Source organism: Pseudopipra pipra, chromosome 13 (assembly GCF_036250125.1).
Source record: "Pseudopipra pipra isolate bDixPip1 chromosome 13, bDixPip1.hap1, whole genome shotgun sequence".
NCBI classification, from domain to species: Eukaryota; Metazoa; Chordata; class Aves; order Passeriformes; family Pipridae; genus Pseudopipra; species Pseudopipra pipra.
Genome location: NC_087561.1, coordinates 17,002,102 through 17,027,662, shown reverse-complemented (window position 1 = coordinate 17,027,662; position 25,561 = coordinate 17,002,102). Strand labels below are relative to the sequence as shown.

General features: G+C 49.0%; 2 protein-coding genes and 1 long non-coding RNA gene across 9 annotated transcripts in view; 2 read left to right on the top strand and 1 right to left on the bottom strand.

Annotated features, from left to right (window-relative positions):
- Nucleotides 1–9,405: 9,405 nt before the first annotated feature.
- Nucleotides 9,406–17,736, bottom strand: HMGN5 (high mobility group nucleosome binding domain 5). Of its 4 annotated transcripts, none has more exons than XM_064670153.1 (7): nucleotides 17,718–17,736; nucleotides 17,084–17,188; nucleotides 15,853–15,882; nucleotides 14,943–14,972; nucleotides 14,455–14,505; nucleotides 11,327–11,470; nucleotides 9,406–10,132 (listed from the first exon to the last, which is right to left on the bottom strand). In XM_064670153.1, exons 2-7 carry the CDS (start codon nucleotides 17,096–17,098, stop codon nucleotides 10,085–10,087), a joined length of 318 nt encoding a protein of 105 aa, XP_064526223.1. In that variant the 5' UTR covers nucleotides 17,099–17,188; nucleotides 17,718–17,736; the 3' UTR covers nucleotides 9,406–10,084. The 4 variants fall into 4 exon arrangements, with proteins under 4 accessions (XP_064526223.1, XP_064526227.1, XP_064526226.1 ...); XM_064670157.1 differs by having other exon boundaries at nucleotides 17,084–17,127; XM_064670156.1 differs by lacking the exon at nucleotides 17,718–17,736 and adding an exon at nucleotides 17,377–17,424 and having other exon boundaries at nucleotides 17,084–17,127.
- Nucleotides 17,737–17,848: 112 nt separating this feature from the next.
- Nucleotides 17,849–21,234, top strand: LOC135421559 (uncharacterized). Of its 4 annotated transcripts, none has more exons than XR_010434073.1 (3): nucleotides 17,849–17,921; nucleotides 19,748–19,868; nucleotides 20,851–21,234. It is a non-coding gene; the product is annotated as an uncharacterized LOC135421559 (long non-coding RNA). The 4 variants fall into 4 exon arrangements; XR_010434075.1 differs by lacking the exon at nucleotides 17,849–17,921 and adding an exon at nucleotides 17,931–18,038; XR_010434074.1 differs by lacking the exon at nucleotides 17,849–17,921 and adding an exon at nucleotides 17,931–19,080.
- Nucleotides 21,235–25,364: 4,130 nt separating this feature from the next.
- The window catches only part of SH3BGRL (SH3 domain binding glutamate rich protein like), a 31,084-nt gene continuing 30,887 nt past the window's right edge, over nucleotides 25,365–25,561 (top strand). The window contains exon 1 of the mRNA XM_064670151.1: nucleotides 25,365–25,558. Within this exon, the coding sequence (XP_064526221.1) occupies nucleotides 25,514–25,558 (45 nt within the window). The 5' untranslated portion in view covers nucleotides 25,365–25,513. The remainder of the gene's footprint in view (nucleotides 25,559–25,561) is intronic.

Genomic DNA, 25,561 nt, shown 5'->3' with positions numbered 1-25,561 from the left:
AGGACTGCTACAGGCACAGAGCTGTGATTTGATAATCTGGGAATGGTCGATTTAAAATTAAAAACAATAAAAACCTTTAAAACTGCTTTTTTTTTCCTGAGCTCTTTTTGGCCTCACAGGGCTCTCAGTCACACATAGGGGCTAGAACCCATGAAATAGGTTTTAGGCTAATGAGGCACACTCTACTTGCTTAAATTAAAGGAATTATAGCCCCAGAAAGGCATTTCTCATTAAAAAAAAATTAGCATCATGATCATACAATTATTGAAATATTTAATATATAAATATGTAAAATTAAATATTAATTTCCACTACACTTAGAGAGCCCATTTCACCCAAGTGACCCCAGGAATATTTCCTTACAAGGGTATCCCTTTGCTTTGCATCTTTATTAACACCACATCAAACCTTCGTGATTAAAATCTTTACTTTGGTGCAGTTCTCTTGGGAATAAAATAAATTCCTGGGACACCTGTGCAGCAACAGATAGGATTTACAGAGATTTTTGGGGCAAACACCCCCAGTTTATCCTTGCCCCTGTCGGAGCCTGGGGTGGGATGGACGGCACCACAGCCAGCTGAGTGTTGTTAATCAGTGCTAATTAATAAAGTTACCAGATTATCTTTGACCTTCTCCCAGCTCATTGCAAGGGATGGGGAGGAAGGATAAGGGATGAGCAAAGGAATGTCCCTGTGGTTGGCTCTCCCCTGTGACTCCCCAGGATCCCGTGTCCCCCCATCGTGCCTTGGCAGGGAGCAGTGACACCTCATCCTGCAGGTTGGAGCTGGAATTCCAAGGGATCTTGCAGCACCCTGGGGAGCTGCTGTCCGGGAAGGACCTTGGGATATGACTGCTTGTGTTGCCTGGGAGAAAACCAAGCCAGCAGCGGTTGGAAACCTGAGTGATGTCACTATGGCAACAAAATAACTCACCTTCCAATAAAATGTGCCTTGGGAGCAGCCTCACGTGCTTGGGGAGCAGGGAGAGGAAGCTCCTAGTTTTTATATATATATATTTATATATATTTTAATATATTTCTAAGATTTTTTAATTTTTTTTTGGCTTCCTGAATTCCTTCCCTATCACCAGAGGCTGATGCAGATATTAAAAAATATTTTAATTTCTCTCAGCAAGAAATGAAACTGAACATGACCAAACCTCCTGAACAAGGTAAAATGTGTTTGCTGTGGGGCAGGAAAACCCTGGAGCTGCTGATAATCACAAGTTCTTCTGATGGATGTGGGATACAGAGTATCCAGATCTGCAGCTCAGGGCAATGAGCAGGGACTAATTATTGCTAATATTTTTCATGGACATAGTCCATTTCTTTCCAACAATCCCAAACACCATTTCCATGTTTGTTCCTTCCAGCCAGGTTTGTTTTCCCATTGTTTCTGCATTAAATAAGAACAACAGGTGGAAATTTAGATGTTTCTCTGGGAATGCCAAGTGCTCTTTTCATCCCACGATCATCCCAGCAGAGTTGGGACCACGATGGCTCAGTCACAGCGCTGCTGGTGAGATGTTCCCAAGTTTACTCATAATCCTGAATGCTTTTTTAGACTGGAGTGAGTAACTTTGACCATCTCTGTGTCAGGGAAGTGGGATGGGAAGTGCCGTGGTGCTGAGCTGGAGCAGCGCCGGCAGCTCCTCAGGGATCAAACCCTGGCAGCAAAGAGAGGTTGTCCTGTCAGGGGGTGTGTGCTGGGGCCACAGCATCTGCCTGGAAATGGGAAACCAAGTGCCAAAGGCTCTGGAGAGCCATGGGATTTTCCTATTTTTTTGGCAAAGTTCAGCCGGTTCAAAGAAGCCGTGGAAAGCCCAGCACATCCCAGCAGGAATCGCCGGCACACGTGGCTGTGTGAGCAACTCTGCACTTGCAGTTCTTGCAGTGCAAAAATGACTGTATTTCTGTAATAATTATGCTATTATTTTATATAATAGACTAATTATGATATAATTTATAATATGCAATTATGTACGATTATTATATTATATTATATCATATTATATTGTAATTTCCCCTCTGTATATCCCGCTCTCTGAGAGCTTTGCACCCAGTTTGCCAGCAACAAAAATAATGTCCTTCCAGCTGCTTTTTCATAGGAAATCAGAGAGAATAGATTGAAAGGAATGAGGTTATGGAGCACAAAAAAAATGCTTCAAAACAACTCCCAAAACTGAGGAGGAGGGAAGAGAAGGTTTGGCTCCGGCACTGGAAGGGTTCAGGTGGGTGCATGGAATATTTGGGTGCCAGATAATGCTGATAATTGGGAATGTCACGTCTTAACGTCGCCGGCACAGCATCCAGACACTGCCTCTCCCCTTCCCATCGGTGTTTCCCTGCAATCCCACGTTTTATGCATGTGGAGAACAAGGAAAAGCTGCGGTTCCGCTCCCGGAGCGCGAGAGGGACGAGCCGAGATGGAAACGATTCCCAGCGTGGATGTGGGGAGAACTCCAACAGCAGCTCCGGCTCCATCCACCCGCTCCTGCCCCATCCCTGCGCCCGCCCAGGAAAAGGAATCACTGCCTTACCTCGGGGTTAATTAGTCCCTACTCCAGAGCTAATTAGGAGCGCGGTCCGGCGGGGTCGGGGCCGGAGCCCTCCCTCCCCTCCCTCCCTGTGCCATCTGCCATTGCCATGACACTGGCTCTGCTTTCACGCCTGGCTGGGCACTCTGGATGCACCGGGGGAACTATTTCCCCCCCCTACACACTTTGGTCTTTGGAAAGGAAATAATAATAATAATAATAATAATAATAAACCCGAGAATGGCTGGAGCTGCTGAGCGCTGCCCTTTCCCTTCCTGCTCTTGCAGCTTTTTAGCATTCAGTTTTCCAGTAATTTGGGAGGAAAATTGCCCTGAAAGAAAGAAACAAAAATCTGCCTGATTTTTTAACAGCCCCCCCCCCCTCCCCGCGCCACACAGGCAGCTGCAGAGAATTTCTCTTCCAAATGGATGATGTAATGGGCTTTGTCAGCCAATGCTGGAATGAATAAAACCCCAGACCCGAAATCCATCCAGGCTTTTGATGAAACTCCTGAGGTTCCTGGAGCAAGTGGTCGCCAAAATGGGCTGGAGCCGGTGGTTTTGTCACGCAGATCTGGGAGTCAGGACTCCAACCAGGGGATAGCCAAAACTGCTGGGTTTGTCCCTGCTGAGGGAAAGGGGGCCTGGCACAGGGCATCTGGGGGCACATTCTTGTGGAGTGCACAGCCCTGATGCTGGAATATCAACCCTGGCTTCAGCATCCACCACAGAGTCACTCCTGATCTAAAAAGGGGACCTGCAACCACACCTTACAGATCTATGTATGTTTATATTTAATATTACATGTAATGTGATATTGTTGCCCAGCGAACCTGTGGCTGCTCCATCCCTGGAAGTGTCCAAGGCCAGGTTGGATGGGGCTTGGAGCAACCTGGGCTAGTGGAAGGTGTCCCTGCCCATGGCAGGGGGTGGCACTGGATGGGCTTTCAGGTCCCTTCCCACTCAGACCTTTCTGGGATTTAGTGATATTCTATGATATGTATAAACATAAATATATAAACTATACACCAACTATTGCCAAATATCACCAATTCCTGCTGCACCAATGGGCACATCATTGCTCTCCCAAGGATGTCCCTGAATGTGAGGCTGGGGAACTTTGCTGGGGAGGGGATGGTTCCAGCCACAGGGAACAGTGCCACACCTGGCAAGTCACAGAGGGACGTTGGGGACAGGGCTGGGAATGACAGCCCTGGGACTGAGCACATCCCTCCCAAGTCATCACACAGCATGTGGACACTTCTCTGGGGTCAAAACCCGGGTGAGGCACCAAATCAAGTCATAAAGTGATTTTAGTGCTGCGTCCTGAGGGAGAGCGGGCTGGCTGCCCAGAGCTCACCCTCTGGTCCCTGATGGTGGGACTGCAGGGTAGGGACACACAGCCCCTGAATTCCTGTGCAGGAGAGGCTGCAGGGCAGGCAGGAGGAGCACCCAGCACTCCAGAGCGTTCCGGCCCTCGCAGGGACATGGCGCTCCTGAGCGATGGTGGAAATCCATGGATACATTTTCCCTTGGCTGCCCCGTGGTCCAGGCTGGCCTTGTGCAGCCTCACAGGGGGTTTCTGCTGAGGTAGCTGGGACAGAGCTGCTGCCACCACATCCCCCAGCCCTGAGGAGCAGCCGTTCCAGTGCCACGGTGCCACATCCAGCGATGCCCTGGGAGCTGCAGGCTCTGCTCCTGCCATCCCTGCTCCTGCCATCCCTCCTCCTGCCATCCCTGCTCCTGCCATCCCTGCTCCTGCTGTACCTCTTGTGGGCCCCAGTGCCTCACCCCAGGCATCTGGATCCCCCCAAACTCCTGGGAGCTCCTGCTGCCCTCGCTGGGTGTGCAGAGCACAGGAATCCCCAGCCATGACCACCACCTAGAGGCTACAGCACTAAGTGAAGCCGGAAAGATTTTATAGCCAAGATGGGTCAAAAAGGGCGTTGGAAATATTTCCCAAGCTCAAATCAAGCAACACTGGGAGCTGGGAGTCTGGACCCCCTTCTCCAGCTCACCTGACCTTCACCTGACCTTCAGCCGGGAGCCCCCAGCAAACCTGGGCCCCAAGGTGGCTCTTAGGGAGGGAGTTTTGCCAAGAGCAGAAGGATGTGGTGCCCTTTCCCTCCTGGGCACCTTCTCCTGCTGGAGGGGGTCATGAGGAGCCCATCCTTCAACTCCAGTGGAAAATATTCCTGGGAACTTGCCCAGGGGATGTGCACAGCCCAGGTGGGCAGCACAGGGTGTGTCCACAGTGTCTGTCCCCACCAACAGCCACGTGCAGGGGACAGCAGGTGAATTTTCCTCCTTTGGAGGTGCCTGGAGTGTGGCCAGAGGGGCCCAGACCGAAGGTGGGTCCAAACCTGTGTCCCTTCACCCCCAGCTCCAGCCAGAGGTGACAGGGAAGGGCAGAGCCAGGGGACAACTCCAGATGCTGTCCCACCCCCAACAGGTTGCTGGCCCTGCACTGGGGACAAGTCTTTGTGTCCCACAGCCCCACCGGGTTGTCTTCCAAGAATCTGTCCAATTTCTTACCAACCCATCATGATTTTTGGGCTCCAATTGTGCAGTGAGTTCCGTGGCTTAATTACACATTGTGTGAAATATGTTGGCTTTGCATCTGCTGCTCAGTAATTCCACTTGGGGCCTCTTTGTTTGCTTTGTGTCCCCACACAAGAGCCACCGGCCCCTATTCACTGTCCTGGTGCCGCTGCACCAGGGAATACAACTCAGGGAATACAACTCCCACCTCCTTGTTCCTCCTGTCTGTCAATTCTTTGCGAGACAAAAAGGGTGATTTATTTAATTGTTGCTGATACAATGTGCTAAAACCCTCCTTTCCCCTCCAACAGTTAATTACACTTGTTAATTATTTTAATTATTCCCAGGGTGACGCTGTAGGTGTAGAGGAGCCCACTGGGCTGCACACGTGGGAATAAACACGGAGCAGGGAAGTCAGAGTTTGCTCCAAGATTTCCATTGGTAACAGGTCTGTAACCACATGGGTGAAACAGAGCAGGGAAGGCTTGGCCTGGATTTGGAACTGTCTGTTTGCAGCAAGGGAAGATTTATAGGAGGAGAAGGCAGATCCTTCAGGATTTCCCTCGGATGGGGCACTCGGGGCTTGGAGAGGCGACTCCAGCCTTTCCCTGCTGCAAAATGGAACCACGACTCGGCCAGGCAGTTCTGGGCAGCACCTCTGGGATGCTGGGTTTATATGAGGGAAGGAATCAAGCCAAGCAAACTTCCAGCCCGCTGGAAAGCCGAGGCTCAGCCCGAGGCTCAGGCACAGCCCACCTCTATCCCGGCCGTGTTCCGAGGGAGCGGCCCCGGCCCCGTCAAACAAAAAAGCTGTTTGTGGTCTGTGAGCAGCCCCTGCCAGCGCCCTCGGAGCCAGGGTGAAACCCGAGAGCAGCCCCAATCCAAACCTTCCCCGCAGCTCCTTTTATCTTCCTGGGGGGAAAACAAACAGCGCAGGAGCCGAGGCTTTGTGGCCGGGATGTCGCACATCTGGTTTGAGCTCCAAGAAATGCACTTCCACCCCCTCCCCGAATTGTTCCTGTTAAACAAATAAAACCCCGGCGAGTTTGCGAGGTTTTGGCTCTGGGGTAACTTTGGAGCAGCTTTGACTGTGAGTTCCAGGCTTGTGCTTCTTTCATTCCTAACGGGAGCAGCTCACCTCGCTCCTGGGAGGGAGGCACTTCCAAAGGGGGTCCTGGGACCCCCCATGCCGGGAATGCCGAGGCTGGGAGGGGGTAGTGGTCTTGACCACTCTGTGTTTAGGTTTCAATCCAGCATTTTTCCCTGTGTTATTCATGCTTCCTCCCTTCCCCCTTTTTTGAGAACGTCTGGAATTGTTTAAGATGTGTCCAATTGTATTAAGATTCTTTTGAGAGCTTTATGGTGTCAATTGGATTCCAACTCTTAGGAAAGGAGTTTTCTAATTTGCCGTTTTTTCCCTTTTCTATCACATAAGCACCAACTTCCTTTCAGTCCTTTCAGGTGTTACCTCAGCCTGAAGCTCACCCTAATCCTTGGACATCACATACACATTCCCATTTGACACATTTCCAGTGACTCCCTGGATGGTGCTGCAGGAGGAAGGCAGGGAGTCATTCCTGGAGGATCCTCTCCCACTGGTCCCTCTGTCCTCTTCCAGTAGAGCTGGATAAATCAGAGCAGATCACAGAATCATGGAATCACAGGATGGTTGGGGTTGGGAGGGACCTTAAAGATCATCTCATTCCATGGGCAGGGACACCTTCCACTAGCCCAGGTTGCTCCAAGCCCCGTCCAAGCTGGCCTCGAACACTTCCAGGGATGGGGCAGCCACAGCTTCTCTGGGAGCAGTTGAAAGGTGTGGGATGAAGGGGGTGGGAGCAGCATTCCAATGCTCTCCCCATCCTCTCCTGGACTCACCCAATCCCAGCCTAATCACGCTCCTTCCAAAGCCGTGCCCTCGAGTCACCTGTGATTCCATCCCCACCTCCACCCTCACTGGTGACCAGCTCCAGCTCCTCCAGGCGTGGGACAGGCTCTGGCTGGAAACCACGTTGACATTGTTCCCTCCAAACGAGGGAGGCTCCTTGACAGCCCCAGCAGGGCCTGGGGGTGTTCTGGGCTCTCTGGAGCCCGTCCAGGGCATCAGGTTTCAGAGTGGAGGGGGGGCTCCGGCAGCTGCAGGGGAAGGAACAGCAGCGGGGACAGGCAGAGGGAGGAGCCATCCTTGCCATTCCAGGGATTCAATTTGCTTTCTCCTTCATCAGATTAACGCCAATGTAACTCCATTAACTGCCAGGGAGATGCTCAGGATCTGAAAATCAGACCTGTTGGATTTTCATAGACTCACAGGATGGTTTGGGTTGGAAGGAGCTCATCTCATTCCACCCCAGAACCATTAATCTCTTCACCTCGTTGCATCAAGGTCTCTAATTGTTCTGATTAATAATGACAATCAGATTCACAGCAATTCCATGGATCTTTCATAGCCAGGATCAGAACAGGTAACACACGCTGCCTGCACCCAGAGCCAGCCAAGGACCTCAGGGAAGGTGGTTTCTCCACAAATTCCAAATAAACCTGAAAGTAGGTTGACTCGACAGGTTTTTTTTTTTCCTTCAAACCCTCTACTTTTCAGACAAACTAAGCCAAGCTTGGGATGCACCATGGAGCTGGGCTTTGGTTCGGTGTCTACACACCAAGACCAGCCCATGAGGAGGGTTTGGCAGAAGCCACACAATCCACTGAGTTGTGCAACTCCCTCAATCCCCCATGGCTGCGAAAAGTTCTGAATGTGAGCGAGGAAGTTTGTCTGAAAAGTTCTTGGGCAATTTTCTGTACTTATTTGAAAGAGGAATTTGATTATAACAATAGTTATAGAATTAAGAACAACTCCCACCCTGGCACCAGAGGAGGAAGAAATAACCAGAACCAAACACTCAGTTGTATGCTCTGGGTAACAACTTCAGGACTCCAATGTTTGAGGGACACAGCTCAGCACCAGTGACCTCAGTGAGTGTGGGATGGGCTGGTTGTACTGTGGCAGAGGGATGGGCCTGTGCTAGGAAGGAAATATCGACTATATTCAGTGTCTGCTGCTTAAATAACAATGCTTGAGACACTTAAGGAGGCTGAAGGAGAAGAGAGGAGGTTCAACAGCATCAGGAGCTGGAGAAGGAACTCCCCTTCCTGCAGAACTGGGTTTCTATTTGAAGCCCTTTTAGAGAAACAACAGGCTGGGGGAAATGTATAAGACATTTCATTCCAATGTTTTCTCCCTGGAGTTCAGGCCTGTTGGGATTTCTCATCAACTGCAGGCTAAACTCATGGAATCATGGAATGGTTTGGGTGGGAAGGGACCTTAAAGCCCATCCAGTGCCACCCCCTGCCATGGGCAGGGACAGCTTCCACTAGCCCGGGTTGCTCCAAGCCAACCTGGCCTTGGACACTTCAGGGATCCAGGAGCAGCCACAGCTCTCCCAGCCTCTCCTCTGTAGAGGAGGAAATTCAGTGAATCATTTTTAGATGTAAAAGGTTCGGGATGAGATTTGAACTATTGTTGGATCATTTTCAAACTGGAACAGTCAGAATTCCCCTGGTTTTACCCACATCTCACCACTCTTCCAACCAAGCAAAGGGAATCCACTTATTTATGTCCAGTTTTAACTGGACGAGAGACCAGAGTACATCCCAAAATGTCTGCTGGATTAAGGGAATACACTGCCAAGGAAAAGGCCCCTCAGAACTCTCTCACCTTTGCTGCTGAGGAAGCTGGAGCCCAGTTACCCCTGAGCAGTTCTACAGAACAAAAGCAGCAGGAATAAGAACTCCCAGCACTTCAGGCCTGGAAAATTAAATCCACATTAAACATCCTCTAGTAGCCTGTGCCCTGGGGGACTGATCCTGAATCCCACATTTAATCCAAGACACTCTGCCCTGAGATGCTGAGCTGGGGTTTGGATATGAGATAAAATATTCAAGCCCCTGGAATTTCCAGGCTGGGCTGCAGAACAATTTAAAGGCAGAGATAAAGTTTCTGCATTGCAGACATTTTTCTTCTTATTAAATACATCGTGTAGTTGGTCACTGATGGGATGAGACTTCCTATAAAAGGAGGGTTGAGCAGGAGAACTGGAAGTGTCCTTGACAAAGCTGCACAGAAAAGCTGTAGCAACAAAACTGAGACTCAACCCCCCAGTCCACTGCTCTGGTCCAGTTGTTATTCCCAGAATAAGGAAGTTTGGATTAATGGGAAATCACACAACTGAAGCAGAGAGGGGTTCAAGCCCCAAAGCTCTTCGCTCTCTCCCTGTCCCTCTGCAGCTCTCCTGGAATTTGGGAGCTTTCCAGCAGCACAAGCAACAAACCACAATCAGCTTTTGAGGAGTCTTTTTTATTAAGATAAATCCAGCAAAATTCCTAACAGTGGGTACATACAACCAACCTGCCCTTTTTGAAAAGAAATGTTTGTATTTCATTTAAAAACAGGATTACACTTTTATTTATTTATTTTTCTTTTTTTTTTTTTTTTTCAAAACTGACAAAATAAAATTACATTTGGGAAACAACAGATTTCCAGCTCTTAAGTTTTTTTTTTTTTCATGAAAATAGCTCACCTTCTTTATAAAAGCAACCCACAGAACCACTGGAATGTTTCACACAGTTATTTGTTTTGAGACCTCCCCACTTTAAGAAACCATACAACACATACAAGGGAAAAATTAAAATCTGAAATCTGTAAGCATGACTTACACAAAAAGGGACACACTGACAGAAGTCAAAAGCTACCACCACTTATTCTTTCCATGTACCATACAAACTATTACAATCACAAAATTTAAAAACAATGACTTTTTTTTTTTGTTGTTTTGTTTTTGTTTTGTTTGTTAGGGATTTAATTCCCAAGTAACCGAGATGAAGATGTTCCATAATTAAATTCATGCTAAAAAAACCTGCATTTATAAAATAGTTGATAAAAATATTCCTCTCTGTTAACAATACAGCATGGAGGTACGGAGACCAAATGATGGAGATATAGGGCAGGGTTAACATTACTCGGACTTGGCTTCCTTATCATCAGATGCTTCAGCAGCTGGTGCCTATAAAAGTGTTTGGGAAGAATAGAAATATTATTGGAAATGCTAATTGGATTCCAATCTAACAAGCATCAAAGAGAGAGAGCAGTTTTGTTAGCAGAAACATGGACACTTTGTGTGGATAGGCAGGAAGGCACAGAAAGTACGGACACAGCAACAAGGCTGATAATTGTAAAAATTCAAACCACCGGAGGTAATTTTGGAATAAGTGCCTACAGAGAGGCAGAAGTTGGGAATGTATTTTAGATTAGGACCAATGATAAGCCAGGGGAAGTTCAAGCCCTCATTGTACAAGGAAGTGTGAAGAGTTACACATCAACCTGTGGTACTGGTCTGTTGTCCAGGCTTTGGGGAATCAGTTCCCACCTGCCCTCTACAAAAATGTGCTTTTACTATTGAAGGTAACACATCAAACCTGCAAAGCTCCTCTCAAAGACCCTCTGAGGCACATCAGCCATGTATTGCTTTAGCACAGCAGCTCCTGATCTCATTTTAGAAATGAAAGAATAAACAGCTGGTTGACTGATGGTGACACTGAACCCGTGAGGAGAGACCAGTGTCAGTCACAGAACACAAGGGCAAAGAGAGCCCTTGGAAAACTCTGGGTTCCTACTGTCAGCAAGGGATCTGCTGGGAAAATCCTACTAGGATGGAGCCTGCAGCTGGTCCCAGCAAGAGGCAGCTCTGAGGTAGGAGCTGCCACAGCAAGGACCTGTGAGAAGAGGCTGCAGATGAAGAGACAGGACCGAGCTGACTCTGCAGATCTCTTGAATTGTTCTGAGGGAAAGGATTGTTTGAAGGAATTGTGTAAAACTGAAAACCAGATTTCTGGCCCAGCACCAGCCCGTGCTGAGCAGCAGAGGGAAGCCAGCAGCCCAGAGAGGGTGTGCAGAGTCAGCTCAGGGCTGGAGAGCTCTCCCTGAGCTCCATTGTTCCCAAACACTCTCAGTGCCTGAGCCAGCCCTGGAGGGACCCCGGCACAGCACAGCCCACCTGTGGAAGGGCTCCAGCACAGGGCAGGAAGGAGCTGGAAGGACAGTGCTGTTCCTCCAGGCTCTCCCTGTGCAGATCCCCAGCTGGGCTGTCCTTCCAGGGTGGCAGTGAGACCCCCCACCCCGTGAGGAGCCGAGGGGAGCTCCTGCAGCTGGATTCCCAGCACACCAGGCTGGATTCCCATGGTTAGTGCAGCTAAAGTACCTCGTTAGTTTTGGTATCTCCGTTTTCAGAGTGGTTTTCTTCTTTAGCATCCTCCTGTTTAGTTTCCTCTTTGCCTTTGGCTCCTTTCTTCCCTTTTGTTGCTGCCTTTTTGTCCTCCTTTTTATCATTTGCTGCTTTTTCTTTCTGTTAAGAAAACAGACCCACGGTATATTAAATCCTTATTTCCCACCTTGTACATCTGCATGTTTATAAACTCCCAAGCCCTCCACACAACCCCCTTCCACACCCCAAACTTCCCATTGATCAAAGTTTTCAAGGAGTGTTTTCCTTCTATGCCCTCCTGAACATGCTACTGGGAAATGCAAAATGAAAAAGCAGCCATGGCTGAGGTTAAAAGAATTCCTAATTTAAATAGGCATTCAATTAAATTAGCTAAAAAATGTTGAACTGGCCTTTATTTGTACCCTGCTGCTGAAAGGCAGACACAGAACAAAACCAACATGTACAACTAGTGGAAATACCAGAATCCTTCAGATGTGCTGTTAATGCCTATTTAGAAAACTGTAAAACTGTAACAAAGCTGTAGTCCAAGGACTTTCCCTCTTCCCTGCCAAAAATATTCCTTATTATAATAAACCATATGTGTGACAGAAAAACTGGGGGCTCAACAGCATCACTCTGATAACAACGAGAGCTTTGCATTTATTATTTAAGTGCAGTTTCTTATACGTGGATCAGGCTAAATCAAAACAAACACCAAAACTTGATGCTTCTGTAGTAATAATTTTCTACAGGCAAGGTCAGATCCCGACCCAAATAAACGACTCTCATTAGTTTCACTTCCAAGGATCTGCCTCTTGCTGCCAGTAAGTAACTGAACTAGCTCAGCTCCTGCTTGATTAACCTACTTCCAACAAAGGAACCATGAAACCTGCACAATCTATTCACAGGGAAGTGAACAAAACCAGAAAATTACTGAAATATATACATATATACTCAAAAGATTTGTCTCAGCCACTAGAAGTTACTAAAAGGTTACAAAAAGTTTACTTTATTATTCCAACCCCTCGCTGATTAGTGCACAAAACTAATTCATCTCCAAAATGAGCTGCTGGTTAAGGGCAAACTCATGAAATAAAGGGTGAAGGCACCTGATCCTTCAATGACACTGATGGATAAAAATTCACCAAAATTAACAGCAAATCCTACAATGGTGCAGAACATTTAAGACAGTGAGTCAGTAGCACTCAAATGGGTGAAGGTCTCTCTCCTCTCTAACTTCCCACATTCCAGTCTCAGGGATTTCAGCCCACCTGGGAAACTCTACTACAATGTGGTGTCAGGAATTCCCTGTACTGGGAATACCCAAGTGTTCTGGTGCTGTTTGGCAGCAAGATTTAGAATTACAGTTCTACTATGGCAGTGGTTACCTTTTCCTTCACCCCATTAAAAAGAGACAACAAAGTATTTACAGAGCTAAAATTAATTCCCTGTAGCCTCCCCCTCCCCCCGTGCTGGTAAAGCCCCTCCTCAGAAAGCATTTGAGGAGAATCCAGGGAAACTGGGTTCCATGGCTGGAGAGAAAGTGTCTCCCAGGACACAGCACTGTATTCATGTTCCTCAATAATTCTGCTATAGAGGAGAGATGGCAACAACAATTCTGTACTAAGGTCACGTGTTTTAAAAGTGAGAAAACTCCTTTCCCAGCTCTGGTTTTCAAAGTTTAACAGGTGAAATCTCTTCTGACACACACAAAGCCACTCCAAGAACCTGAAGGTTGACAAGCATTTGGGGGAGATGGGAATTAAAAATGCCTCCACAGTCCCGTTTTTCAGAGGTGTTGGTGCAGTATGAGGAGCTGTAGAGAGCCAAAAATGCAGCTCTGGTATTCTGGCTTCAAACAGCACCTTAGGAGCAATAGGACCAATGCTTCCAAGTCAAGCTGGGGGCAATTCCCAAGGCACTGCTCCCAGGAGTTATCCCAAAGGGATACCACACTATACAGTTGTGCAGTGAGGGCCCAAACTAGGCTTTGACATCCCCTTACAGCCCTAAACTCCAGCATCCATATTCCTACAACTTTTCAAATCAGTTACAGCAGCTTTTGTGTTTAAACCTCAAATATTTCCATGAAGCAAACTTGAAAAAAGAAGCAAACACCAACCACGTGGACAATACACAACTGCCCTGCCCTGTGTGTGACCCTGAGCAGGGGCTGTCACAGCCCAGGCCAGCTCTGTGCTGGCAGAGCTATTCCCGGGGCACCAGCCACTAGAGGGGAGTGCAATCCAGAGTGTCCAGTGCTCCATCCACCCAGGAATGTGGAGCTGTGGAGTTCCCCATGCTCTGGAATGGACCTAGAATTCCAGCTGCACCAGCAGGATGGAATGTGAACATCTTGCTCTGCGCAGCACTGAGGTTACAGAGCTGAGGGATCCCCAAAATGACACGTGGGGTCCTCCCTCTTCTCCATCTCTCCCTCACCTGGAAGTCTGCTGTGCCACAGGACATTGCAAGGCATTCTAAATGGAAAAGGAAAGAGCTCCTGGTTCCCACTAATCCTCCCCTTCTGCAACCAAAGCATCTCCCACTCCTGTGCTTTGCCCACCTCATCATCCAGAACCACAAGGAAAACGTGTGATGGGAACAGGTTAAAAAGAAATCACTAAAAACAGGTTAAAAACAATCACTAAAGTTTTGTTGCTGGGGTGTTTGGTTTTTTTCTTTTTTTTTAGGTGCAAAATTCTAAGGAAAGGGGTCTGCAGAGCTTTCAGTGTTTAAAAAGTGATAAATTGATAACTAACTGCAGAGAGGGCCTTGGAATGGAAATATAGTAAGGAACTGTAATTAAAAGCATGATTTTCAATGCCTTCTCTAATTGAGTCTCTGATCTCTATTCCAAGCATCATTTTCCCAACAATGCACTATATGAAACTTCAGAATGGCCTTGCAAAGCTTCACCACAAGGGATTTAAAATCTGCTCAGTTTACCACATTTCTTGGCCAGGAACTGGATAAAATTCTATCTTTTAATTCACATAATTCCACCTTAAACCTTTAAAGATAATTATGAAAAAAACCCCAAAGTGGTTAGCTGTGGTGGTTTTTTTACCCCTACAAATGCCTTGAGAAGGAAAATATAACTCCAAGAGATCTCCAAGACTTACCTTAGGTGCTGCCTTTTTGGGCTTTGGCTCCGGTTTGGGAGGAGCAGGTTTCTGTACAAAACACACACAAGGAAACAGAGTCAGGTGAAAGCCAGAAATAAATATTTATACTTAAAATAAATATTTGTGTTTTAATGTTGGTAACTTTCGAAAACTATTTACCCAACAGTTGGCCCTGTAGAAACCAATGGGCAAATTATCAGGCTGAGGAGAGAGCAGGTAATTTATAGAGCCACGAGCATTTGTATGAACAAATCCATCCTCAGATCAATATTCCTTGACTCTGGATACTCCTATGTCCAGACTGACTGTTCACTAACACAGATGTACCTCATGTGAGAAGCCTGTGATGTGTGAATACATGGAAACATGGAGTGGGAATTTTAAATACTGAATACTCAATTCTGGTGGGAAAACCCCAACAGTTTGTCTTGAACTGCCCCCATCCCATGGGATGTGATATCAAAGGAATAAATAAGGATACTCACAGCGGATAGTCTGGCTGACCTTCTCTTTGGCTGTACAAAGAAAGATGTGTCACTAAAATTCAGAGAGCACATAAAGCACAGCTTTCTCAGAACTGCCACCCAAAATAACATGCTGTTGTGAAGCCTCACAGAAATCCCAGGTTTTATGAAATTATGGCCATTATGGTGGTGGATTTGATGAGTCCCATCCCTGGGAACGTCCAAGGCCAGCTTGGACGGGGCTTGGAGCAACGTGGGATAGTGGAAGGTATCCCCTGGGGGGTGGAATGAGATGATGTTTAAGGTCCCTTTCAACCCAAACCATCCTGGGATCCCATGATCCCTGTGGGTCCAGCCCAGGATATTCTATGACTCCCTACAAGTGCAGCTTTGCTCAGCTCAGCTTTTCCTCTGCTGCTGCCACTTCACCCCACTGAGGTGGGAAGGATAAAGTTTCTGTTCTTCCAGGAGCTGAAAAGGGACATAATCCCATTGGAAAGGGACATGTTCCCAATGGAAGGGGAAATGTTCCCACTGGCAATGGACGTGTTCCTACAGGAAAACAACCTGTTCCCATTGGAAGGGGACATGTTCCCACTGGAAAAGGACATGTTCCCATTGGAAGGGGACATATTCCCAGTGGCCTCTGGCTTCTGCCACGTTCCCATTGGAACTGATTGTCCCTGGCTCCAGCCACATTCCCACTGGAACTGATGATCCCTGACCTCAGCCTTGTGGAGCTGCTGGACCCCCCAGCACCCACCTCAGGTGGGTCACCCATCACCTCAGGTGACAAAGACGTCCCTGAACACCCCAAAACCAGAGGCAAGGCCACTCCCTCGATCTGAACCGCCCCCCCCCCATCACGAGCTGCGCGGGCTCCCTAATTTTTGTGGAGCCCTTTGAAGTGGCGACCACAATCAGCTCCTACCTCCTCCTTTACCTCGCCTTCAGCTGGAGCCTGCAAGGAAAACGACACGTGAGAGAAAGCAACATTTAACCCCCACCAGAGCCCTGAGGGGGTGTCACAATAACACCCCCCTCTCCCCTCCCCAATACAGCAATGGCGGCCCCCCCTTCCCCGCCGCCTCACGGACTACAACTCCCACAATGCCCCGCGGCCGCCGTCACCGCGCCGGGTTCGAAAAGTTCCCGCCAATTTCCCCCCCCCCCTCCACACAACAAGGTCGCCGAGGGCCCCGCAAGGACAATGAGGGACAACCGGGAGCGCGGCGATCGCGCCCGCCCGAGGGGTTTCGGCTCGGTCACGGCGCCCCACGGCCCCGTCCCTGAAACCTCTCGGGCGGGCGCCTCAGTGAGGGGCGACCGCGTCCCCTCCACCCCCCCCCGCTCAGCCCGCGTTGTGAGGGGAAGTGGGGGGGGGACGCCGCCGCCTCGTCTTCCCGCTGCCCCCAAAGTTCCCGATTACGGCGATAAATCCCCCCCTTTTTTTTTTTTTTTTTTTTGTCTCTCCTTAAAGGCCAGTATTTCAAATTCTGCGCCGCCTAATGGCCCCAAATTACCATTGCACAACCATCTGGTATGACAAGAAGTGGGAGGCAAAAAAAAAAAAAAAAAAAAAAAAAAAAAAGGAGAACAAAGGCAAAACGCAGGAGAAAGAGGCGACGTTTAAAGGCGGATCGTGGCGGGGATGGCGCGATGGGGATTAAAAGGCTGGTGGAGGTGGCTGGGGGGGTGTGTGAGGGTCGCGGCGCGGGGTTTTTGGGTGTTTTTTTTTTTTTGGCTGCCCCGCGTTTCTCCACAGGGGCAGCACAAGCGCTATGGCTGTTTGTAATCCAGCATGGAGACACTGCTGCTCCAGCCTTCTCCTCCTCCTCCTCCTCCTCCTTTCCCAAACAAAACAGCCCAAAAAGTGAACTCGCCGCGCCGCCCGAGCCCTCCTCTTCCCCCCTTCCGCTCCGCGCTCCGCTCTAGGACATCCACCAAAAAATTAAAAATGCAAAGGGGGGGAAAAAAAAAAAACCACACACACACAGCACACACCAACCCAAAAAACTCCACACACACACACACAGGCGCGCGCGCGCTAAAAATTTTTTTTTTTAAGCTAAATTTCCGCGATTGCCGCTTTAATTTCTTCCCCCTTCGCTCCCCATCTGCCTTCCCTCGTTTTTTAATTGGTTTTTTTTCCCCGTACTTACCTTTCTTTTGGGCATAGTTGCACCTTAATAGTTGATTGCAAAACCTAATAGAGATAAGATATCGAAAATAAATGGAAGCGGCGAAAAAAAACTGTTCCGACCGTCCTGCAAAAAAAAAAAAAAAAAAAAATTGACAGGAAAAAAAAAAAAACGAAAAACGAAAAAGCACCGAACCCCCCCTCAAAAAATTAAAAAAGGAAGATGTTTAAGGGACCAAGAGTTAATTGCGGCAGAAACTGAACAAAAAAAAAAAAATCCCCCCCTCTTTATTGCAAACAGTAAAATACACCAACACGCAACCAAACTGCATGAATGGGGAGCGCGAGATGGGCCCGGCCGCTGACTGACGGCCGCGCGGGCCAATGGGCGCGCGGGGAGCGGCGCGGGGGCGGCGCGGGGGGCGGGGCCGCCGGAGCGCGAGCGCCGCGCGCTTTCCGCGTGTGCGCGGCCCGGAGCGCGGCCCCGCCGCCCCCCCCCGCGCGCCCCCCGCCCCGACCCCCGCGCCGCCCGCCCCGACCCCCGCCCGCCGCCCCGCAAACTTCCCCCGAAAGTTCCCGCAGGCCGCGGGGACACAAACATGGCCGCCCCCGGTACTCGCGGCCTGCGGGAGCGCGGCCGCCCGGCCCGGCCGTACCTGCCGGGAAGTGCCGTTGCGCGGCCGCGGAGCGCGGGGGCTGCGGCCTTTGTGCGGCCCGGCCCCGCGCGGGGAGCGGCGGTGTAACCGCCCCCGCGGCTGTTGGAGCGGCGCGGGCTCCCGCCGGCCGCTGGGGTGGTGCGGGGCTGAAGCCTGTGAGGGTGTCCCCGGAGCAGGGCCTGCGAGCCTGAGGTGGTTCAGAAGGTGAAGGCTCGGACTCGGGCACGGATTAAGGGAGATGAGCTTTGTCTCCATCATAACGGCAATGTCTGACAGCCTTTCCACCATGTATCTTGTGTATTTCCACAGGGAAAGCACAAGGTGTGTTAATCCCACTTTCAGGGCCAAAGCACTTTGCCACTGAGAGGTGAAGCAGGAGGTGTGACTGTTCCTACCCAAAGCCAGTCCAACCCTTTCTAAAACCTACAATCAAGTGGATTCTGCAATCTTCCTAGGCAGCCTATTCCAGCACCCAACTGCCCTTAAAAACCCCAGAGTTTTCCCCAGCATCTAAACTGTGCTTTGGCTGTGAACTTCCGTTTCTTTGTGCAGTGCCCAGCAGATACAAAGAATGATTAACAAGCATCAAGTTCCACTAACATTTTAGATACTGTGTCATTTCACATAATATTATCATTTTCTCCCTAAAACTTTATTTTTCTAGACTAAACAAATTCTCAGAGGCCTCATGATCTCATAGGCCGTATTTTGTAAACCTTTTGCCATTGCTGGGCTGCTGTAGACTCCTTTCAACTTTGCATTCTTGCTCAGGTCTGTGTCCAATAATCAGGTTAATTAGGTAACGGCTCTCAGCGTGGTATTTGCAGACTCAGCAACAGCATCACCACGTTAGTTCAGACTCTTCCTGATCCCCTGTAATCCCTGGATCCCTTTCAGTGCTGCTCCCTGAACAGCTGTTCCCCCGTTCTTGACAAATTCATGGTGACTTTTTGATTTGTCACTCCTTACGTCACCCCCCTCTCCAAGGGCCGGGATGTCAATACTTTATTATCTTCCTGCACTTTGCCAGTTAAGCTCAGCAATTTTCCGTCCACGGATCCACCTTTCTCCCCCTTCCTCCAGTCAATGTTGATCCATCAAATGCCATGATTATTTTGTTAAAACACACCAATTATTTAAGGATGTCCCTGACTGGCCTCCTGCATCCTGAGGACTGCATTTTCCAGGCACTGCCGGCCCCAGTGTAACCACATAACCAAACACAATCACTCCCTCTTCAAGTTCTCCTGTGGCAATCAGGATTTTAAATAATCTTTCCAATAGTCTTCTCCATCTTCGAGCTATAAACGGCCTGAAACACATTTCAAGAGCGCTTGGTCTCCAAGTTCTCCATCACCAAAAGGTTTGTGCTCCAGTGGCCTCGAGAAGTTTCTCCCCTCTCCCCACAGTTATTGCTTTATCCTTTCTATGTTCTGGGAGAAGTCTTTGTGGAGGAGAAACAGTAATTTGTTGGAGGGTCTATCAACACCTTCTCCTGAACAACTTGCACAACCAACAATTTGGATCAAAACGTGCAAGTGAAGCACAGATTGAAAATTCACAACTAATTTCTGCGTTATATTTGCTCTGCCTTCTCTTTCATCTTTATGTTATCTCAAACACTTTGACTTTTTCTTAAAATGTCATCATTAAACCACAAACTGGCCTAAATAACCATTAGTGAGAAGATTGTTTCCCTCTGAAGAAATGGGATAAGCAGCTGTGAGATGCTGTTGTGCTGCAAGGGAAAATGGCTGTAACTATGCAGGAAATTACAGACCTGGCTGAAGCCAGGAGAATAAGTTTATTCTGGAGCATTGTTTTATACCATGTTACTTTTTTGGTGCTTTTGCCACAACTGGCATTTTTTATTCAGAACAAAACCTCCTAAAACTGAATTTATGATACTGTCTCACCAGATTACCTTGGGAATAGATCAAAGCAACAAAACAAGAGTTAGTCTTTTGATTGTGCCACTGTTTCCATGAGAAAATTTTGTGCTAAAATTTAAATTTCTGCTGATGTCCAAGGCAGGGATGTCCTGCAGGGGAGGAGAGCCTGTTCCTGATGTCAGAGATCTGTAGTTCTTGAGGAATGTGTTCCTGGACCACATTTTTGAACTGAAGCAGATCAAGACCTTCCTGAATAAAGGTAAACCACATCAAAGTCACTCTTGGGTGACTGGCTTCTCACCTTCCCTAAACAGGCAGTTAGATGTATGTTGCTTTCCCATTCCTTTGTGCTAAAATCCATAGGAGGTGGAACATTAGGAGATTCTTTTCCTAACTCTCAGCCTAGTTCATCTAGATGTGCAACAGCCCCACAATCAGAGTTCAGAGGCAAGGGAAATTAGGATTCTGTGTGTGCTCATAGTCATGGCACATATAACAAGTAACATTAATACATATTTTTGGGACAAAATACCCCAAAACACATTTTTGTGTTCTGTACCTGGTGTACAAAGTGTCCTTCAGCCTTATTTTATAGAACTTTTGGGATGAGCAGATTATTGATCTATAGGAGATGTTTGTGCTTGCTAATTTTATACTTTGTTCTGGGTGATTTTGTGGTTTGTCCTGGATAAAAATTGATTTATGTGTCAAATTCAGTATTGATTGCAACAAAACATTTAGAGCTTATTAATTTGGGAATATGAGGATGAGGAATTAAGGATTCTCATTGAGTCTTTTCATCCTCACTTCAGTCAAACCTTTGACTTACCTCCAGTTTTCTACCCAGTCCCTGATAGTGAAGGGGGTGACTGTGCACACCAGGCTTGTATTATTGAGATTATTCACTGGTTTGGTGAATTCTCAACATAAAAATTAAGTGGAAATGTCTATTTCTGCTTACAACACACTGGTACAGGTTGCCCAGAGAAGCTGTAGCTGTTCCTAGATCCCTGGGAGTGTCCAAGGCCAGGCTGGATGGGGCTTGGAGCAACCTGGGCTAGTGGAAGGTGTCCCTGCCCATGGCAGGGGATGGAACTGGAAGAGCTTTAAGGTCCCTTCCCACCCAAATCACTCTGTGATTCTATGAAATGAAACATAAAAATAGTTGGGTAAAAGCAGAGCTTGACACACGACTTACAAAAAATTTAAAGCCATAGTAAGTCATTTTTCTGTCTTGGCAGGAGCAGGAGGCCTGAGAGATGATCTCTAGAACCAGTCTGCTATGGAGGGGTAAGGGACATGCAGAAAAGACAAAATCAGGGCAGAAAACCCAAGTGAGTTTAAGTGAGGAGGCTGGGAAGTTCCCAGACAGGAACTCAGGAGCTCACCTGAGGATCTGTCCCATTGCAAAGCACTGGGCTGGGTTAGAAGGGATGGACACAGCAAACTGTAACAACCTGACCACTGCCAGAGGGTCCTCTCTGCACCCCCAGGGGGGGCAGAACTGCTTCCACACACAGCCTCAGGAGATGGCTGGTGCTCCCAGCTTTTCAAATCCATTCCCAAGGAGACTTGGCAACTGGGACGATTGTGACTAAGAAAGCACAGGAAAGTTTTACAAATCACACTGCCTTTAGGACTTATTTTAAACTTATTTGATTGAAAGTCTTTCCAACAGCTATTTGAAGATTCCCAGAGAATCTGGGGACAGAAGCCTACGAGCAGACCCTTTGACCAACACTGACTTGGTCCTAGGAGACCCCAAGGCCTCTACAAACTCAAAACTGAATGCACACGCCATCTCCATGTATGTTAAAACTTCCAATACTTTCATGGCAGGCAGCACATCCTGCTTTGCAGCTCCATTTCCCTCCTTCCAGCTTGCTCTGAGCTCACAGCCAGCAGGAACTGCAGGTTTCTCACTGGATGGGCTCGGGGAAGGCTGGATTTAGTGTTCAGAGCACAAAATGTGTTCTGTCCAGCCCAGGTCTTGAGTCACAGGGAGCCAGAGACCAGGTAAGGGTGTTGTCAGATTTTGGGATTGTGCCTTCTGCCTTTCAGGGCAGCGGCCCTCAGTGAAGGCCCAGTTGAAGTAAGTGGCCTAAAACAGCATTAACAGAATGAATATTCCTATTATTTGGGCTGAAATCCTGGTATCTCATAGAGTTCCAGGAAGGTTTGGGTTGGAAAGGACCTTAAAGCTCATCTCAATCCCCCCCTGCCATGGGCAGGGACACCTTCCATGGGACCAGGTTGCTCCAAGCCCTGTCCAGCCTGGCCTTGGACACTTCCTGGGATGGGGCAGCCACAGCTGCTCTGGGCAACTTGTGCCCCAAGGTGTCCCAGAGCCCCAGGAAAGTTCCTTGTCCCCCCCTTTTCCTCCTCCTCCCCCCGGGCCGGGCCCTGCCCGCGGTCCCGCCGAGAGCCAGCAGGGGGCGCCCTCCGGCAACAACGCGGGGCTGGGGGGAGATGAGCTGGGAATGGGGGAGAGGAGCTGGGAATGGGGGAGAGGAGCTGGGAATGGGGGAGAGGAGCTGGGACTGGGGGAGAGGAGCTGGGAATGGGGGAGAGGAGCTGGGACTGGGGGAGAGGAGCTGGGAATGGGGGAGAGGAGCTGGGAATGGGGGGTGAGCTGGGACTGGGGGAGATGAGCTGGGAATGGGGGAGAGGAGCTGGGAATGGGGGAGATGAGCTGGGAATGGGGGAGAGGAGCTGGGAATGAGGGGCTGAGCTGGGCCTGGGGGGGCTGAGCCGGGACTGGGGGGGATGAGCTGGGTCTGGGGGAGATGAGCTGGGCCTGGGGGAGATGAGCTGGGACTGGGGGGGCTGAGGCGGGACTGGGGAAGATGAGCTGGGCCTGGTGGGTCTGAGCTGGGCTTGGGGTAGCTGAGCCCAGTATGAGGCAGCTGAGCCGGGTTTGGGGCAGCTGAGCCAGGACCAGCAGGTCCCAGGGTGCTGAGCCGGGCCCTCTGCCCTGCACCATCCCTCAGTAGTTCCATCGCACAGGTGAGGAACAGCAGTCACAGAGTGAGTCCCTGCTGTGTGCCCTGTCAGTGACTTCCTCGTGCCACCCAGTGCCCTGTGCCTTTCACAGTCACACATAAATCAAGGAAACCTGGCCTTGCTCAGGTTCCAGATGAGAAGCAGCAGATCTCTTAAGCTTCCCAACCCCTGTCCACAAAGCCTTTGGAGCAGGGGAGCAGAGTTTCCACCCCCCTGGATGCAGCAGGACACAGCTCTCAGAGCATGGCAAAGCCAGGAGACACGCTCTGAGTCAGGATTTGCCTTCTGGCTCCAATTACTGCCGGGCTGGGATTGGGAATGAAGGATGGATTCCTTAGTTCTCACTGAGAGTGCTGAGCTGACTTCCCTTACCCATCACACCTTCTCCATGTCATACAGATCCAGATGATCTGCTCTGGCACAGGCAGGATCCAAGAGCTGCCCCTGGCACAGCCTCATGTTACTTGCAGGTGGATTCTGGGTGTATTTCTCTCCGTGGTTACAAAGCAGCCCCGGAGCATGTGGAGCACGTGCTTCCTGACCTTTTGGACAAGTGGGATTTTGCAGTTGATTACTGGAATATCTTTCACTGTGAGTTTCCTCCACATTTCTTTTTCTAAAGCAGCTTAATTTGCCCGCACTTGGAAGGCTCCGTCCTTGCCTGTGCTCTAAAGAAAAGTGAGTGGATCTTTGCCATTAGTGGCAACAATTTTACCTGAAATCCCTGGATGATTCCAGGATGGCTGATCCCTTGGGCTCTGCTTTGGGGAGCACCTAAAATTTATTCATTTCGTTTGAGGTTTTGCTCTACCTTGAGAAGGATAATTCACAACTTCACAAGTGTTTAACAGTGAAAACAAAACCAACACCATAGATTTTACAGGAGTAGCCTGGGAATAGAAAACATTGTGCTTTTCCACCAATAAAGTAGAAAATTTACTCTTATGAGTCAAGAAAACCAAGTCGTTTCAATGACACCTGATGTGTATATTGCTTTTAACTTAATAACTCTCATTTCATGAAGACAAAATGCCTCCTAAAGTGCACGTTTGAGAGTAACGATTGTAGCAGGGTTTTTAGGAGGCTGAAAGATGAGGTGCAGCTCGCTCCAGGTGAATCTCACCCCCTGATTGCAACTCTCCAAGGAAAGGAGAGCTGCCAGTGTGACAGGGGAGCCCAAAGTCCAAGCGATCCTCCCATTCCACCTGCATTTTTTCCATCTTTCTGATAAGCTGTGGTTTCTCCCTCCCTCATTCCTTGCCATGAATCAGGTTACACACTGGAGGCAACAGGAATTCCCAGTGTGTTTCTCAAACAGCTGGGAAGGGGTTCACAAACACATCTGAAGAAACATTCCTCGAAGAATTTTAATCTCCTGGACTTAACTCGGTTTGTTTTAAAGAGATTAAAAACTACATTATTTATTTTATAAAATTTTGAAATTCCTTATTGTGTACCATCATCCTAAATAAATGTTGGCTTACTGCTTTCTCAAACACAAAACTCATTACAGGCTCGAAGACTATATAAGTATCATAATTAATATCAAATTTAGGCATGTTATTCTCAAAATAGTGCTTTTTCTGTTTTTTTCTTTTTACTGTTGGCAAATTAATAAAACAAATATGGGTGACAATTCAGTACTTTTTAATTCGATGGTTTTTTTAAAAAATCATTTCTTTAGTTAGGAAATCATTTCTTTGGTTAGGAAAACCACCTTATAATTTGACAGAGGAAGGCTTGTCCTTGTTTGGAAAACTCATTTCAGAAATAGCTCCTTATTTTTTGCCAAGAGCAGAACAAATATCTTTCTTTCATCTTAGCTTGTAGTTGGTAAAATTGCAGCTTCTTGTGCTTATCAACCTAAGTATTTTCCATTTTCTGCGAAGCTGTTATCAGAATATATAATACAATATATATAAGGTAATACTTGGAATACCAGAGGCAAATGGGAGATAGGTGCTGGATAATAATTTCCCTAAATAACGTGTCACCATGACCATAACTATTAAAAATGTGGGGGGGTTGATGCTTTGTGGGGATGATAACTTTACAATAATGATGAGAATGCGAAGAACTCACTGGATGCCGTGTGTCTTTTGACAGGGGCCGGCACATCACTCGGGCAGTTCTCTCCACACTGGAATAAATTTTTAAAGGAAATTCTTAATTCAAAATATAACTTCCCAGAAACATCTCCCCATCCCTGACTCCTCTTGCCGCCTGTGCCCTCACACCGCGGGCACGGCCATGGCGGGGGAACGGGGTGGAGGGGGAGAGGTACCGGCGGAGCCCAGGACGGGTCGGTCGGTCCCGGGGAACTGGCCGTGAGGGGACCGGGAGAGGAGCAGCCATGAGGGGATCGTGAGGGGAGCAGCCATGAGGGGAGCAGCCATGAGGGGAGCAGCCATGAGGGGACCGGGACCTGAGAGGGGCAACCATGAGGGGAGCGGCCGTGAGAGGACGAGGACCTGAGAGGAGCGGCCGCTGCCATGGCGGCCCCGCTCCGCTGGCTCCCTCTCTCCCGCCCCGGTTGTCTCTAGTTCGCTCCGGTTCTCCCCGCCGCCCCGCCCGGTCCCCCCCGGCCCCTCAGCGCGGCTCCGCCGCCATGGCTCCCCCGCCCCCTCCCCCGCACGTCTCGCGCGGCTCGTCGAGAACGCGCCCTGTCTCCCCTCTCTTTCTTTTTCTCCCCCCCTCCACCTTATTTATTTATTTATTTATTTTAAAAAAAACCATTTTCCGCCCTTCCGGGCTCGGGCGGCGGCGGCGGCCGCGGGGCGAGGCGGGGCGAGCGCTCCCGCCACCTCCCCGCGCCCGCCCTCCCGCCTCAGCCCCAGCCCGCGCCCGAGCCGCCCGCACACACCCACCGCCCGCCCGGCTCCGCATCCCGCCGCTCCCAGCATGGTCATCAAGGTCTACATCGCCTCCTCCTCCGGCTCCACGGCGGTA

Bases quoted from the DNA above. Each gene is read 5' to 3' on its own strand.
- HMGN5 (XM_064670153.1), bottom strand. The intron at 14,973-15,852 runs GTAGGAGCTGAT...TTCTTTGTACAG, and splicing joins AAGGCGAGGTAAAGGAGGAG to CCAAAGAGAAGGTCAGCCAG. The intron at 10,133-11,326 runs GTACTTTAGCTG...ACACTTTTATAG, and splicing joins GAGATACCAAAACTAACGAG to GCACCAGCTGCTGAAGCATC.